We start from the raw sequence: 17,257 nt of genomic DNA, 5'->3' as shown, positions 1-17,257 counted from the left end.
GCTCAAACCAGAACAGTCGGCCGCCCCACCCGTTTAGTCACACCCGTCTCCTACGAAGAAGGCACTGTAAGTTCTCTCATTTAACGGAAGAAGAGACTGAGGTTCTGAATGGTTATGGAACTTGCCAAAGCCAGACAGCCGGGATTCAAAGTCAGAGCTTGAGCTCTTTGCCACACTTCACTCAGCTGTGTGCTTGCAGCTGTAGGGACTAGCAAATCCACAAGGCCCTCTGCTGAGAAGCTGAACATCTTTGCAATAGAGATCATCTTCTTTTGTTTGTTTGTTTGTTTTTTGTTTTTTGGTTTTTTTTTTTTGAAACAGGGTTCACTCTGTCACCCAGACTGGAGTGCATTGGTGCAATCTTGGCTCACCACAACCTCCGTCTCCCAGGCTCAAGCAATTCTCCTGCCTCAGCCTCCCGAGTAGCTGGGATTACAGGTGTGTGCCACCAGGCCCTGCTAATTTTTGTATTTTTAGTAGAGATGGGGTTTCGCCATGTTGGCCAGGCTGGTATCGAACTCCTGACCTCAAGTGATCCACCCACCTCAGCCTCCCAAAGTGCTAGGATAACAGGTGTGAGCCACTGTACCCGGCCAAGATCATCTTCTTAAAGCAGTCTTATTTTCAACCTTCCAAAGTGGGAGTCAGTAGAGAAAATCAGTGCAGATCAGTGTTGGGAATTGGTTTTTGTAGTTTTTTTGGGTGATAAGTGATGCCTTATAGATTTCACCAAATATTTTATTATGAAATTTTTGCAACATATGAAAAAATGAAAAGAAATGAACGAGAAGAATCTACAAGTTTGACGTGTCAGTCCTGTGATGATCATTTTTGCCGTATTCACGTTATCACACCTCTGCTCACCCACTCGCCTGACTTTTTGATGCTTTTTCAAGCTGAGGACTCTTTCTGTTTTTTGAACTTGTTGTTGTTATGAAAGTAATGCTGTAGTTAATGTGGAACTAGAATCCACCCAAACCAAAAAATGAAAATTGCTTGTAATCGCACACCCAGAGATGACCTCCGGACATTTTATAAATAGGGAGTGATATCTATCGTCATCATCATACACATATTTATAAATTGTTCCAAGAATGAGCACAACAATGGCTTCTGTGTGCTTCCTTTCATTTAACAACATGACTTTTATTTTAGTATCTCTATCTGCAACTTTGTTTTTGATGAACAGATATTTTATTTATTTATTTATTTGTTTTTGAGACTGAGTATCACTCTGTTGCCCAGGCTGGAGTGCAGTGGCGCTATCTCGCGATCTTGGCTCACTGCAACCTCTGCTGCCCAGGTTCAAGTGATTCTCCTGCCTCAGCCTCCTGAGTAGCTGGGATTACAGGCACCTGCCACTGCGCCTGGCTAATTTTTGTAGTTTTAGTAGGGACGGGGTTTCACCATCTTGGCCAGGCTGGTCTTGAACTCCTGACCTCGTGATCCACCCACCTCGGCCTCCCAGAGTGCTGAGATTATAGGCGTGAGCCACCGCGCCCAGCCGAGGCCTGAGTTTCTTCTGGTAATTCTTGTCCAAGGATAACTAGGAAGTAGAAAATAATGAAACCACCCATTTCTATTGGATGAGGTTAACATGATCCTCTCCTTTTTCCCCCTACCAGGAAGACTGAGGCTGTTCCTTCCTGTGGCTTCGTCAAGGGCCTGGGAGCTCAGAGGTGCTGCTGGTGCTGGGATCTTACACATCTGGCTGCAACAACTTAGTTCTTTTTTTTTTTTTTTGAGATGGAGTCTCGCTCTGTCACCCAGGCTGGAGTGCAGTGGCACAATCTCAGCTCACTGCAAGCTCTACCTCCTGGGTTCACACCATTCTCCTGCCTCAGCCTCCTGAGTACCTGGGACTACAGGCTCCCGCCACCACGCCCAGCTAATTTTTTTTTTGTATTTTTAGTAGAGACAGGATTTCACCATGTTAGCCAGCATGGTCTTGATCTCCTGACCTTGTGATCCACCCGCCTCCACCTTCCAAAGTGCTGGGATTACAGGTGTGAGCCACCGCGCCTGGCCATTTCATTATGATTAAGTGGACACATAGGTCAGCCATTCAGAAGGGGAAGTGACTGTCTGACTATTTCTTGCTGATCAATTTAAGTTCTCTTTCCATTGTGTTTCAGCTACATTTAGTTCACTGGAATTCTGTGAAATACCAAAATTACAAGGAAGCTGTCGTGGGAGAGAATGGTTTGGCTGTGATAGGCGTGTTTTTAAAGGTAATCACTTGCTCGGGTGTAGATCTAATGAAGAAAGTGGTGATCCATCATTAGGATTGCTTTTTTTTTTTTGAGACAGGACTCGCTGTGTCACACAGGCTGGAGTGCAGTGGCACAGTCTCGGCTCATTGCAACCTCCACCTCCTGGGTTCAAGTGATTCTCCTGCCTCAGCCTCCCCAGTAGCTGGGACTATAGGAGTGTGCCACCACACCCAGCTAATTTTTGTATTTTTAGTAGAGACAGGGTTTCACCATATTGGCCAGGCTGGTTTCGAACTCCTGACCTTAGATGATCCGCCCACCTCGGCCTCCCAAAGTGCTAGGATCACAGGCATGAGCCACCGCACCTGGCCTAGGATTGCTTTTAAAACGTGGTGTATTTACAGTGGAGTGAGCTTCCCCCCCCCATCCACTGCCTTTTCAGCTAACCCCTCCTTTGTCTGCCATGCAGCTTGGGGCCCATCATCAGATGCTGCAGAGGCTGGTGGACATCTTGCCGGAAATAAAACATAAGGTAAGCTGCATATTTGAAATCAGCAGGCCGGGCGCGGAGGCTCATGCCTGTAATCCCAGCACTTTGGGAGGCTGAGGCAGGTGGATCACGTGAGGTTGGGAGTTCGAGACCAGCCTGACCAACATGGAGAAACCCGGTCTCCACTAAAAATACAAAACTAGCTGGGTGCGGTGGCACATGCCTGCAATCCCAGCTACTCAGGAGGCTGAGGCAGAAGAATCGTTTGAACCCAGAGGTGGAGGTTGCAGTGAGCTGAGATCGTGTCGTTGCACTCCAGCCTGGGTGACAAGAGTGAAATCCAATCTCAAAAAAAAAAAGAAAAGAAAAGAAAAGAAAGAAATCAGTATAATCTGACAAGCAAAATTGTTTAGTGCAGCGATTCATGTGCAAGGAAAAAGAAATGGCGTAGTGGAAAGAGCCCCGCCAAGGGGCTGTGGTTCCAGTTCTGGAAATGGGATTCCGCAGGGTTGATGCTCGTGGTTCCACAGCTAGCTCTCTCTGACTTCGAATGCATCACCACTGCTCTGGGACCCTGTTTCCTCCTCCATAAAATAAGGGTGTTGAGCTCAACAGAAGTTCCCAAAATTCAGCCATGCAGGCAAGATCCTGAAGATGTTTGACATATCTGCCTGCCAATGGAACAACTTTCTACTGAATATTTTTCTTTTCTTTTCTTTTTTATTTTTTCGAGGAGTCTCCCTCTGTCACTCAGGCTGGAACGCAGTGGCGCGATCTTGGCTCACTGCAACCTCCGCCTCCCGGGTTCAAGCAATTCTCTTGCCTCAGCCTCCCATGCAGCTGGGACAATAGGTGTGCGCCACCATACCCAGCTAATTTTTGTATTTTTAGTAGAGACGGGGTTTCACCATGTTGGCCAGGCTGGTCTCAAACTGCTGACTTCAGGTGATCTGCCCGCCTTGGCGTCCAAGGTGCTGGGATTACAGGCGTGAATCACCGCGCCCAGCCTACTTAATATTTTTCTTTAAATTGATTAGCTCGAAAAATTTTTAGCCTTGTCCTGGGTGATGGTAGTCACTAATGATAAAGTTTGTTTTAAAACAGATTGAAACAAAAACCTCAAATCCCTAACTAATAACATTTAAGAATGTTGACTCATGTACCACCCAGCACTCTCCTTGAACAGTCCCTGTCCGACCCCAAGCCCAAGGGCGGAGAGAAACCTGCCCAAACCGCAGCTCTCCGCCCAGCGATCCATAGGCTTCCCTGTATCCAGCGCAGCTCGAAAAGATGGTGGGGACAACAGTGTCGCCTTTCTCCAAGATCAGCTGAGAAAAGGCTTTGAGGGAGAAGGAGAAATTCCAAAGAAATGTAGTTTATTTATTCAGCAGCAGACAAAAGAATTCCAGGGCAGAAGGAGTCAACGCAAGCCTCACATGTGCGGACGGATGAGGCTTCAACCTGTGTTAACAATGGTGAGGGCTGGTCCAGATGGAGCTGGGACCAGCCCTTCCTCGCGGTTCAAGGAGCCGTTTGATCTGTACGTGGCCTTCGCCTTGATGCTGGCTTCGGGGCGGCCTCCTGGGACTGGGACCAGATCACCCCCTGCCGCCCCATCTGCCTGCTCAGGAACTTCACAAGGCCACGGTTCTGAGAGCTCTGACGCCCCATCCTCTTCCTCCACGCGGCTCCACAGCCAGAGGAAACCTGGGCAGGGGTTGTTTTCCCAGCCGGCCTCCACCTCCCACACCAGGTGGTCCCACCTCTTGGTGGGAAAGAAAAGAGCTGGCTGTGAAGGACCCTTTACCCAAGGGCTGTTTTCCTCCCGGGGAAGGTTCTGGAGCATTTCTTCTTCATGGGGTAAGTCAGAATTTTCTAGGCAAACCACAGGGGACGAATGATGCCCGGGACAGGGGAGGAAGTGCCACCGCGGACTGAGCTCTGGTCCTGATGCTGATCTCTGGGCTCATCCCCTCAGCTGAAAATAAAGAGTTAGACTCTTTTTTTTTTTTTTTTTTTTTTTTTTTTGAGATAAAATCTCGCTCTGTTGCCCAGGCTGGAGTGCAATGGCGCGACCTCGGCTCACTGCAACCTCCGCCTTCCAGGTTCAAGTGATTCTCCTGCCTCAACCTCCTGAGTAGCTGGAAGTACCGGCGCCCACCACCATGCCTGGCTAATTTTTGTATTTTTCGTAGAGATGGGGTTTCACCATGTTGGCCAGGCTGGTCTCAAACTCCTGACCTCAAGTGATCTGCCCACCTTGGCCTCCCAAATTGCTGGGATTACAGGCGTGAACCACCGCACCTGGCCGAGTTAGACCTTTGAGAAATTAAAAGACCTTAAGAGGCTGGGTGCGGTGGCTCACGCCTGTAATCCTAACACTTTGGGAGGCCAAAGCAGGCAGACGACCTTAGGTCAGGAGTTCAAGACCAGCCTGGCCAACATGGGGAAAGCCCATCTCTACTAAAACTACAAAAATTAGCCAGGCATGGTGGCGGGTGCCTGTAATCCCAGCTACTCAGGAGGCTGAGGCAGGAGAATTGCTTGAATCTGGGAGGTGGAGGTTGCAGCGAGCTGAGATTGTGCCACTACACTCCAGGCCGAGTGACACAGCGAGACTCATCTCAAAAAAAAAAAAAAAAAAGACCTTAGAAGGTAAAAGGCCCAGCCTTGGGGGCAAGAGTCTGTGCTTCATGGGCCAGGGAATGGGAAGAGACTTGAACAACCCTCTCGCCTAGAGGATCCTAGCCTAGGACTTCTGGGAGCTTCTCCCATAGCACAGTGTATCAGAGAGCCCCACAGTTGGACTCCTGGGTTCAGAGCCCAGATCCACCACTCCTCAGCTGCGCACCTCTGAGCCTCAGCTTCCTCGCCTGTGAAATGGAGATATTAAACATCCACAGTAGCCCAGGTATGGTGGCTCACACCTGTAACCCCAGCACTCAGGGAGACTGAGGTGAATAGATCACCTGAGGTCAGGAGTTCAAGACCAGCCTGGCCAACATGGCAAAACCCCGTCTCTACTAAAAATACAAAAATTAGCTGGGTATCATGGCACACTCCTGTAATCCCAGCTACTCAGGAGGCTGAGGCAGGAGAATCGCTTGAACCCAGGAGACGGAGGTTGCAGTGAGCCGAGATCATGCCACTGCACTCCAGTCTGGGTGACAGCTCAAGAATCCGTCTCCAAAAAAAAAAAAAAAAATCCACACTAGAGCAGCATTCTTACCATGTAATGGAATAAGGAGCATGTCTGGTTCTTGGTGAAATGTGCAGTTGAGTTTAAGGCCCAGCTGTGGCCAACACTCACACACACACATCTGCTGTGGAAGGCACAGGCTGCTGCTGCCCGTCACGAAACGAAAATCCACCAGCCCAATCACTAAGGTTAAAATCGCTTTTTGTTGCTGCGGGTGCTTTCTGTCAGGTGATTCCCAGAGAGAGCTATTACGTTTTGGGAGTCCATGAAACTTTAGAATGATGGCCTTGTGATGGAAAATGCTAGAAGTGTGGTTGAATCTAAGTCCTGATTGGTGGGCAGTGCAGGGCAGGACAGGGCCATGGTGGCCTCAGGCTCAAGGGCAGATGGCCTTGGCTTCAAATCCCAGCTCTGCCACTCCCCCGCGGACTCAGCAGTTCTCACCCAGGGACAGGCTCACCTGCAGCTTCTGGGCTGCTTTCCTGGTTTCCTCCAGTTAAGGAACAAGTTGTCCTGAACTAGGGCAGGAAAGACCAGAGTCACGTAGTCCCCATCATCTCTGCTGGTTCCAGGCTGGTCCGGGCCCTGCTGTGGGACTGACTTGGCAGAGACCCTCCAGGAATGCCTGCCACGGTCGCTCCCTGGGGACCCAGCTGGCTTCTATGCAGTGCTCAGGGATCCAAGGGTGCATTTCCAGAAACAGCCAGATGGACACGATGTCCTTTTCTGCCCTGGCTTCCAGAGTCACAAAGCGCTGCTCCTGCGGCATCCTGTTCACCACTCCCGCCAGGAGCACCTGCCCAGGCTCAGGGCAAGGCGACATCACCCTACACCTCGGTGGGAGGGTTCAAAGAAGCAACAGCCCTCCATATAAATTATCACACTGAATCTTCCAATCACTCCACGGGGCAGGGCCTGTGATTCATCTGTCTTGCACACACAGGGAAACCAAAGCTCAGAGAGGCAGAGAAGGCCTTGCCCGGGCACACAGCTGGCAGGTGAAGAGCCCGTTTTTAAACCCAGGAAGTGGGTCCAGGCAGCCTGAACTCCCAGTCGTCCCAGCACCCACCTCCCGCATGCAGTCAGAACCCAGGCTGAGCTCCAGCCCCTGCTGCACATTTCTGAGCTTTTCAGCAGCTTAGAGGGAAACACAGGCAGTGTCTGTAACCAAAACCACATCAGGCGCTGCCTGGAAGCCCGGACCCCCACCCCCACCCCCAGCACCATCCCATCTGCACAGGCCCCTACCAGTGCCGACCTGTCACTATGCAGTCAGCTCCCAGCATGCAGGCACAGCCCCAGTGTGGCCCTGGTGACCCCGGGCAGACAGTTCCAGAATGGAGACCTCAAGGCTTCGCCTTTGACCCTCTCACCATAGCCAGAAGTTTTGGCAAAAACTGCCCACAGAGGGTCCCCGTCCTCCAAGCCTGGACAAGCTGCAAGCTCCTCAGGCTGCTGGGGCGCCCCCTCATCCCTGCCTTCACAACAGTCAGGGCTACAGGGGAATTGGCTGCCTTGTGGAGTTGGAAACAGCCCACCAGGTCCAGGGGATCCAGGGAACGGCTCTATGCCCTGTGGGGGCTCTTCTAGCTTTGGCAGCAGCAGCGGCAGCACCTACTGAGCCCCACGCCCACGTGGCAGGCACTGATGGAAGCCCATTACAGCCACCACACTGCCTGTCGTACACCTGGGGAAACTGAGACTCTAAGAGGACAAAGCAAGGGCGGAGTTAGGCTGGGTGGGGCTTGACGCTCATAAAATGTGGGGTCCTGTTTAAGAGAAAGAAAACAAAACCAGGAATAGAGCGGTGGCTCACGCCTATAATCCCAGCACTTTGGGAGGCTGAGGCAGGCAGATTACCTGAGGTCAGGAGTTTGAGACGAGCCTGACCAACATAGAGAAACCCCATCTCTATTAAAAATACAAAATTAGCCAGGTGTGATGGCGCATGCGTGTAATCCCAGCTACTAGGGAGGCTAAGGCAGGAGAATCACTTGAACCCGGGAGGTGGAGGTTGTGGTGAGCCGAGATCGTGCCATTGCACTCCAGCCTGAGCAACAAGAGTGAAACTCCATCTCAAAAAAAGTAAATAAATAAAAGAAAAGTAGAACAAGTTACCAACCCACTTCCGCCAGCAAAGGCTTGTGGTGCTTTCCACAGGTAGCTGGGCCATCCGTGCTCAGATAATGGATGTGATGGTCTTCAGCCTCATTGGTGTGCTCACCGGTGTCCCATTCTAGCTGCCTGGGGCTCACCACATGCATAAAGGAAGGGCCCTGACTTGCTTTGGGGGCCCTGAGGGGGAGCGGTTTTCTGTAACCACATGGCTGCTCCAGCCCTCATGCATCTTAGAGACAGGACAGGAACTCCTGGGGACAATGATGCAACACACAGGCAACCTCTTCTCAGCCCAAGGCTAGAAAGCTTAATTGGCAAGAAACCTGCACGCAGTGGAATGGCTGGAGCCTGCCACTCCCCCGACTGATTCCTGCAGCCTTGGGGAGGGAAGGAAGAGCCCGCACCTCGGAACGGGCCAGGCCTCAGTGGCCCTGACTGGCAACGTGGCTTTGGGCAAGTTTTTTATATCTGTCTGTCTATCTTCATCAGTAAACTAGAAATACTTCTCGAAGGGTTGTTCTGAAGATTTGAAGTAGTTGCTCAGAAAGTGACTGGCACATCTGTGCCCTGGGGACGTGTGGCAGGCAGGAGGAGACGGACGTCTCACTGCACACCCGCCTGTTACCCATGTGCATAGACCGACATCTCACTGCACACCCACCTGTTACCCACGTGCACAGACTGACGCCTCACTGCACACCCGCCTGTTACCCACATGCACCAGACTGACGCCTCACTGCACACCCGCCTGTTACCCACGTGCACAAGCAGCCTGCTCCTTCACAGCCCAGCTAGAGCGTGCAATGGGATGTCAACCCAGCTAGACCATGCGATGAGATATTACTTGGCAATCAGAAAGGACACAGCTCTAACTCATGCTGCAGCGTGGGTGAGCCTCAAAAGCACCGTGCTAAGTGAGAGACACAAGACACAAATGTTCCACATGTTACATGACTCAGTTCCTATGAAACCCACAGAGACAGAAGCAGCAGGGCGGGGGTGGGGACAAGAGCTAAAAAGTACCAAGCTTCCTCCTTGAGGCGGAAGTTCTAAAATTGACTTGGGATGGCTGCACAACTGTGAATATACCCAAAACCATAGAACTGTACACTTCAATTTTTATTTACTTTTTTTGTTTTTTGTTTTTTGTTTTCTTTTTGAGATGGAGTTTCACTCTTGTTGCCCAGGCTGGAGTGCAATGGCATGAGCTCAGCTCACTGCATCCTATGCCTCCCGGGTTTAAGCAATTCTCCTGCCTCAGCCTCCTGAGTAGCTGGGATTACAGGCATGCGCCACCACGCCCGGCTAATTTTGTATTTTTAGTAGAGACGTGGTTTCGCCATGTTGGTCAGGCTGGTCTCGAACTCCTGACCTCAGGTGATCCACCCGCCTTGGCCTCCCAAAGTGCTGGGATTACAGGCATGAGCCACTGTGCCCGGCCTATTTACTTATTTTAAGAAAGGATCTCACTCCGTCACCCAGGCTAGAGTGCAGTGGTATGATCACAGCTCACTGCAGCCTCAACCTCCGGGGCTCAAGCCATCCTCCCACCTCAGCCTCCCAACTACTTGGGACCACAGGCGTGCACCACTGCACCTGGCTAGTTTTTGTGTTTTTTGTAGAGTCAGGGTCTCGTTATGTTGCTTAGGCTGATCTCAAACTCCTGGCCTCAAGTAGTCCTCCCGCATCGGCCTCCCAAAGTGCTGGGATTACAGGCATGATCCATTGCGCCCAACCAGGCTGTACACTTTAGATGGGAGAGTTGCATGGTATGTGAATTCTATCACAATAATGCTGTGGGTTTTGCTGCTGCTGCTGCTGTTTGAGACAGAGTCTCTCTCTGTTGCCCAGGCTGGAGTGCGACGGTGCCATCTTGGCTCACTGCAACCTCTGCATCCTGTGCCAAAGCAATTCTTGTGCCTTAGCCTCCCGAGCAGCTGCGATGACAGGCACCTGCCACCACGCCTGGCTAATTTTTGTATTTTTAGTAGAGATGGGGTTTCGCCATGTTGGTCAGGCTGGTCTTGAACTCCTGACTTCAGGTGATCTGCCTGCCTTGGCCTCCCAAAGTGCTGCGATTACAGGCATGAGCCACTGCGCCCAGCCTATAATGCTGTTTTTTTTTTTAACTAACTGGATAATTATAAACGTGAACAGGCGTGCATAGAACTGATGCATGTGTCTGCCAGTGTGGACACTCCCGGGCTTCCTTCTGGTAGCTCAGCCGCCTCTCTTGACCCTAACCCTCACTGCTTGATGTTAGGAGACAAGCCCAAGGCATCTGGGTTGCCGGCTTCCACCTTGGAAGGCCAGGGCCCAGCAAAGTCAAGGTGATGTGATGTGGCTGAGCAGGGAGGCCATCTTCCTTGCAGACAGGGACTCTGTCACTTTGGACTGGACTCTTGTCCCACAGTGCTGGCCAGGGGCAGGTGCAGAGCTGTGCTTGGTTGGCATGGGACGCTGATGAGGGCTGTGTTGCGGCCAGGCCCAACCACCGTGAGCCGAGATCATGCCACGGCACTCCAGCCTGGAAGACAGAGTGAGCCTCTGCCTCAAAAAAATAAAAAAAATAAAAAGTTATAAATAGAACTACCCTATGATTCAGCAATCACACACTTCTGGGTATATATCCAAAAGAGCTGGCTGGGCACAGTGGCTTATGCCCGTAATCCCAATATTTTGAGAAGCCAAGGCAGGAGGATCGCTTGAGCCCAGGGGTTGGAGAACAGCTTGGGCAAGATGGCAAGACCCCCTGGCTACAAACAACTAATTTTAAACCCTGGTGTGGTGTCCTAGCTACTTGGGAAACTGAGGCAGGGGGATCGCTTGAGCCCAGGAATTAGAGCCTGCAGTGAGCTATGATGGCATCATTGCACTCCTGCCTGGGTGACAAAGTAAGACCCTGACTCTTTTTGTTTTTTGGCTGTGAGTATATTCAATGCAAAATAATCCTCTCTGATTTTACTGAGGTAGCTGGCCATGTCCACGACCAAATCTGCCTTTAAACTGGAATTCGGTTGCTGACCCAGCCCGAGCCTCGGCTATCTTGTCGGCACCAGGGGCACAGCACTCCGTCTGTAGGTATGTCTGTCAGCTTCCCCTCTTGTGAGTCTTGCAGGTCGCCCACCCTCCAGACCTTTAGGCCGAGGCCTGCCAGTCCCTGGACGGCTGCAGCATAGGGTGGCAGGCACAGTTTCCAGGGATAGATGAAGGTAATCATGGAGATACTGGATACCCTCATTGGTAAGGTAGCAGTAGAAATATCTCCAGGCAAGCCGGGCGTGGTGGCTCACGCCTGTAATCCCAACACTTTGGGAGGCCGAGGTGGGCAGATCACGAGGTCAGGAGATCGAGACCATCCTGACTAATATGGTGAAACCCCGTCTCTACTAAAAATATAAAAAATTAGCTGGTCGCGATGGCGTGAAGATGTAGTCCCAGCTACTCGGGAGGCTGAGGCAGGAGGATTGCTGGAACCCAGGAAGCAGAGGCTGCAGTGAGCTGAGATCGCACCACTGCACTCCAGCCTGGAGACTCTGTCTCAAAAAAAAAAAAAGGAAGAAAGAAAGAAATGTCTCTAGGCAAACTGTTCCTTCAGGCAGCTTCGGGGCTTGAGAGACTGCATGGCCTTCGTGACATGAAGGTTGGGCACATTCTTGTCTGCCATCTCCGGGTGCTTAGGCATGTGGACATCCTTCTTGGCCACCATGACTCCCTCCTTAAAAAGGAGCCCATAGGCCGGGAAAAGTGGCTCACCCCAGCACTTTGGGAGGCCGAGGCGGGTGGATCACCCGAGGTCAGGAGTTCAAGACCAGCCTGGCTAACATGGTGAGACCCTGTCTCTACTAAAAATACAAAAATTAGCTGGGCGTGGTGGCAGGCGCTGGAGGCTGAGGCAGGAGAATCGCTTGAACCTGGGAGGCAAAGGTTGCAGTGAGCCAAGATCGCACCATTGCACTCCAGCCTGGGCAACAAGAGCAAAACTCCATCTCGGAAAAAAAAAAAAAAAGGTTAAGATGGTAAATTTTATGTTATGTATATTTTATCACAATAAAAAGTAATATTTTTTGCAGCCAAGGTATGCTAAAAGAAATGGCTTTATTTTTATTTATTATTATTAATTAATTTATTATTATTATTATTATTATTATTATTATTTGAGACAGAGTCTCACTCTGTTGCCCAGGCTGGAGTGCAGTGGCATGATCTCGGCTCACTGCAACCTCTGCCTCCTGGGCTCAAGCGATTCTCCTGCCTCAGCCTCCTGAGTAGCTGGGACTACAGGCGCCCGCCACCACATCTGGATAATTTTTGTATTTTTAGTAGAGACAGGGTTTCACCACGTTGACCAGGCTGGTCTCGAACTCCTGACCTCAAGTGATGCACCCGCCTCGGCCTCCCAAAGTGCTGAGATTACAGGGGTGAGCTACTGCGCCCCAAGAAATGACTTCAAAAGGAAAAATGTAAGCACCAACGTAAGCTGGTGTAATGTAATGTCATTCCCACCAATGTAAGTTGGCAGGAATCCTTGCTCTGTATAGAAGGGTCACATTTTCTCATCACTGCTTCCAAGTGTGACAGCAGTGGCCTCATGGCCTTATCTGGGGGAAAGCACTTCCTTCCAAGCACCATGAAGGCCTCACGTGCTGAGACAAGATGGAAGCTCCTAGTCTCCCCTGAGGACTGACACGTCCTGTGCTTCTCGGTCTCTCAGGACACGCGGGCGGCCATGCGCCCCTTCGACCCCTCCACTCTGCTGCCCACCTGCTGGGATTACTGGACCTACGCGGGCTCGCTCACCACCCCGCCGCTGACTGAGTCGGTCACCTGGATCATCCAGAAGGAGCCCGTTGAAGTGGCCCCAAGCCAGGTGAGCCGTGCCCGTAACTGGCATGATGGCACTTCATGGAAGGCGTCCCTCTTGCTTGGCAGCGTCACTAAGATGCTGCATGAGAGTGTTGTGGAGTTATGTATATTCTTTCATGCGTTTGGGGCGTTCTTACACAAGAAGAAAGTTCCAATTGAAGTAGGAGCTTGTTGAGATTGGACAGCGGTTCCAGTGATCACAGCGGGCATGTTCTGATCAACGCCCTAATCTATCACACACAGACACACAAGGCATCCATGGGAGTTGTCCCAGGGTCATGGGTCTGCATGGTTTTTGTTTTCTTCCTTTTTCTTTTCTTTCCTTTTTTTTTTTTGAGACAGAGTCTCGCTCTGTCGCCCAGGCTGCAGTGCAGTGGCTCGATCTCAGCTCACTACAACCTCCACCTCCTGGGTTCAAGCGATTCTCCTGCCTCAGCCTCCCGAATAGCTGGGATTACAGGCACCCATTACCAAGGCTGGCTAATTTTTGTATTTTTAGTAGAGACGGAGTTTCACCATGTTGGCCAGGCTGGTCTTGAACTCTTGACCTCAGGTGATCTGCCCACCTTGGCCTCCCAAAGTGCTGGGATTCCAGGCATAAGCCATCGAGCCCGGCCTCCTTTTTCTTATCTAAATAGTTTCATTGCTTTTTTTTTTTTCAAAAATTAGTTAATAATATTTGTATACACTTTTTAAAGTTATACTCTTGGGCTGGACGTCATGGCTCATGCCCATAATTTTAGCACTTAAAGAGGCCAAGGCAGGCAGATCACTTGAGGCCAGGAGTTCGAGACCAGCCTGACCAACATGGTGAAACCCCGTCTCTACTAAATCTACAAAATTAGCCAGGCGTAGTGGTGCATGCCTGTAATATCAGCTACTTGGGAGGCTGGGGCAAGAGAATAACTTGAAGCCGGGAGGCAGAGGCTGCAGTGAGCTGAGATCACGCCACTGCACTCCAGCCTGGACAACAAGAGCAAAACTCCATCTCAAATAAATAAATAAATAAAAATACAAAAATTAGCCGGGCATGGTGGCGTGTGCCTGTAATCCCAGCTACTTGGGAGGCTAAGGTAGGAGAATCACTTGAACCTGGAAGGCGGAGGTTGCAGTGAGCTGAGATGGCACCACTGCACTCCAACCTGGGCGACAGAGTGACACTCTGTCTCAAAAAAATAAAATAAAAAATAAATAAAAGTTATACTATCATTTTTTTCTGGAAATCTTAAGAATCTGTAGCAATTCTGTCTGTCCAAGGCAGTTTAGAGCCACAGACGTGCTGCCTATGCCCCACCCCCGCCCGGCAGACGTTTCTCAGCAGTCGCAGCGCGACTTAGCATCTCTGGCTCATCTCTTTCCGAGGGCTCCAGGTGAGCTCTTAGAGGGTCTTTCAGTCTCCTGGGCCTGTGAAAATATTCCCTTATATACAAACCATGGCATGATGTCATTTGCACTTGGAGATGTGGGATGATCTGCCTGCCTCCAAACCAGAGCTGTTGGACATGGGGAAGGCTTTTGTTGAAGGTGGCCCCTTGTCAGCAAGGCCCTTATGCCACTCAACAAGCATATATGTGACAAGTGCCCATTCTGGGTCTGTGCCACCAAGAGAGGGTGGGAGGGGGGCAGGTGTGGAGGGGCGGCACAGGAACAGGTCATTCGTCTCAGAACACTGCTGTCTGGCAGGAAAGTAGAAACAAGGCCAATAGTATTAAGCCAGGGTGGACGGTGTCACATAAAAATGCCGGGCAGGAGCCCCTTATCCTGAGCAGGGGAGCCAGGGAGGCACATGTCCTGGAAGGCGGGGAGTTTTCCAGGGGAGGAGAAAGGCTGCCTTTCTGAGACAGTCAACAAATGTGCAGAGCACAAATGTGGATGAGCACACCGTGGTCACGGCCCAGGAGGCCACGTGCACCATGCGCGCGCAACTCTAGGGGGCGCTGGATCATCATGCAGGGCTAACTGGACCAGTATGCTGTCAGCATGTAGACATAATCTCACTTCTGAATTTAATTAAATGCGTGAGTTGCCTCACAGCGTTCATAAGTATATTCTGTGAACAAGTGAGATAATACATAAAAAGTCTTTATTTATTTATTTATTTATTTATTTTGAGATGGAGTTTCCCTCTTGTTGCCCGGGCTGGAGTGCAATGGCGTGATTTCGCTCACCACAAGCTCTGCCTCCCAGGTTAAAGAGCTTCTCCTGCCTCACTCTCCCAAGTAGCTGGATTACAAGCATGAGCCACCACACCTGGCTAATTTTGTATTTTTAGTAGAGATGGGGTTTCTCCATGTTGGCCAGGCTGGTCTCAAACTCCTGACTTCAGGTGATTCACCCACCTCAGCCTCCCAAAATGCTGGGATTACAGGCGTGAGCCACCACACCTGGCCTCCCGAAGTGCTGGGATTACAGGCATGTGCCACCACACCTGGCTAATTTTGTATTTTTAGTAGAAACAGGGTTTCTCCATGTTGGCCAGGCTGGTCTCAAACTCCTGACCTCAGGTGATTCACCCACCTCGGCCTCCCAAAGTGCTGGGATTACAGGCGTGAGGCACCACATCCAGCCATAAAAAGTAGTCTTTTAGTTCCTTCAGTGAAAAGTAAATTCAAATGTTACTTTAGCATTTACATTATAGGTGTTAGTTATCTATTGCTGTGTAACAAATAGCTCCAAAACATAGTGGCTTTAGAAAACAATCATTTGGGCCGGGTGCAGTACCTCATGCCTGTAATCCCAGCACTTTGGGGGCCTAGGCGAGTGGATCGCCTGAGGTCAGGAGTTCAAGACCAGCCTGACCAACTTGGTGAAACCCTGTTTCTACTAAAAATACAAAATTAGGCCTAGCACAGTGGCTAACGCCTATAATCCCAGTACTTTGGGAGGCCGAGGCAGGTGGATAATCTGAGGTCAGGAGTTTGAGAGCAGCCTGACCAACATGGAGAAACCCCATCTCTACTAAAAATAGAAAATTAGCTGGGCGTGGTGGTGCATGCCTGTAAGCCCAGCTACTCAGGAGGCTGAGGCAGGAGAATCCCTTGAACCCAGGAGGCGGAAGTTGCCGTGAGCAAAGATCACACCATTGCACTCCAGTCTGGGCAACAGGAGCGAAACTCCATCTCAAAAAAAAAAAAAAAAAAATTAGCCGGGCGTGGTGGCTTGTGCCTGTAATTCCAACTACTCAGGAGGCCGAGGCAGGAGAATCGCTTGAACCTGGGAGGCGGACGTTGCAGCCAGCTGAGATCTCGCCAATGACACTCCAGCCTGGGAAACAAGAGCGAAACACTGTCTCAAACAACAACAACAAAAACCAATCATTTATTATCTCCCATAGTTTCCTTGGGTTGTGAATTTGGGTGGCTCTGGCTTACCATCTTTCATGAATTGTAGCCCAGTGTCAGCTGGGACTGTAGCAATCTGAAAGCTCAACTAGGGCTAGAGGATTCATTCCAAGGTTGGCCCTCTCAAGTAGCTAGCAAGTTGGTGCTGGCAGTTCGCTGGGAGCCTCAGTTCCTCTCCCTATGGGCCTCTCCTCGGGGCTGCTTGAGTACCCTCCCAATATGGCGACCAGCTTCCCCCCAGAGCAAGTGATCCTAAAGACCAAGGCGGAAGCGGCAATGCCTTTTATAACCTGGCCCTGCACACACCATCACTGCCACCATATTTACTGGTCATTTCGGGCCATCCTGATTCAGCATGGGAGGGGACCACATAAGGCCTGAGGGACACCCGGAGGCTGGCTCACCCTGCAGTCATACCAAGCTCACCCTGGCTGCCCTCTATTCCAGCTCTCTGCATTTCGTACTCTCCTGTTTTCTGCACTTGGTGAAGAGGAGAAGATGATGGTGAACAACTATCGCCCACTTCAACCCTTGATGAACCGGAAGGTCTGGGCGTCCTTCCAGGCCACTAATGAGGGCACAAGGTCCTAGAGACATTAGGTCCACATGAATAGCAGAACTGACTTTGAAGGAAGGAAGCGTTGTTTCCCAAGTTTCACAATATGATTGTACATGACTTCTGAAATTAAAAAGAGAGCATGAGGTTATTGTTTTAGTCAAAGTACTTTTCAGCTGCAAGTGAAAGAAAGATGTGTAAGTACCGTGGGGAACATAACGCTGGGATGGAGGGGTGTGCCATGGCACCCAACGCAAGTGCAGGGTGCTTAGTTTCACTGTAACAAAGTACCACAAACTTGGTGGCTTAAAACAATGGAGATTGATTCTCTTACGGTTCAGTGAGCCAGAAGCCCGACACCAAGGTGTCCGCACGGCTGCTTCCTTCTGAGGCTCTAGGGCAGGATCTTTTTCCTTGCCTTTCCAGCTTCTGCCTCCTCCTTGTAAGAACTGGCCAGGTGCATTGCCTCATGCC

The 17,257-nt window shown here is 50.6% G+C and overlaps 1 protein-coding gene across 2 annotated transcripts in view; it reads left to right on the top strand.

Moving 5' to 3' along the window:
- Window positions 1–17,257, top strand: part of CA5A (carbonic anhydrase 5A) — a 53,460-nt gene that overhangs the window by 30,230 nt on the left and 5,973 nt on the right. The window contains exons 4-7 of one of the 2 annotated variants that reach the window (XM_055099902.2): window positions 2,136–2,231; window positions 2,683–2,745; window positions 12,735–12,890; window positions 16,675–17,170. In XM_055099902.2, coding sequence (XP_054955877.2) covers window positions 2,136–2,231; window positions 2,683–2,745; window positions 12,735–12,890; window positions 16,675–16,818 — 459 coding nt within the window. In that variant the 3' untranslated portion in view covers window positions 16,819–17,170. Of the gene's footprint in view, window positions 1–2,135; window positions 2,232–2,682; window positions 2,746–12,734; window positions 12,891–16,674; window positions 17,171–17,257 lie in introns of those variants that run through there. The other variant, XM_063598057.1, reaches the window with a different exon arrangement.

The sequence above is a fragment of the Pan paniscus genome, chromosome 18, assembly GCF_029289425.2.
Source record: "Pan paniscus chromosome 18, NHGRI_mPanPan1-v2.0_pri, whole genome shotgun sequence".
NCBI classification, from domain to species: domain Eukaryota; kingdom Metazoa; phylum Chordata; class Mammalia; order Primates; family Hominidae; genus Pan; species Pan paniscus.
This window is presented reverse-complemented; position numbering and strand designations above follow the sequence as displayed.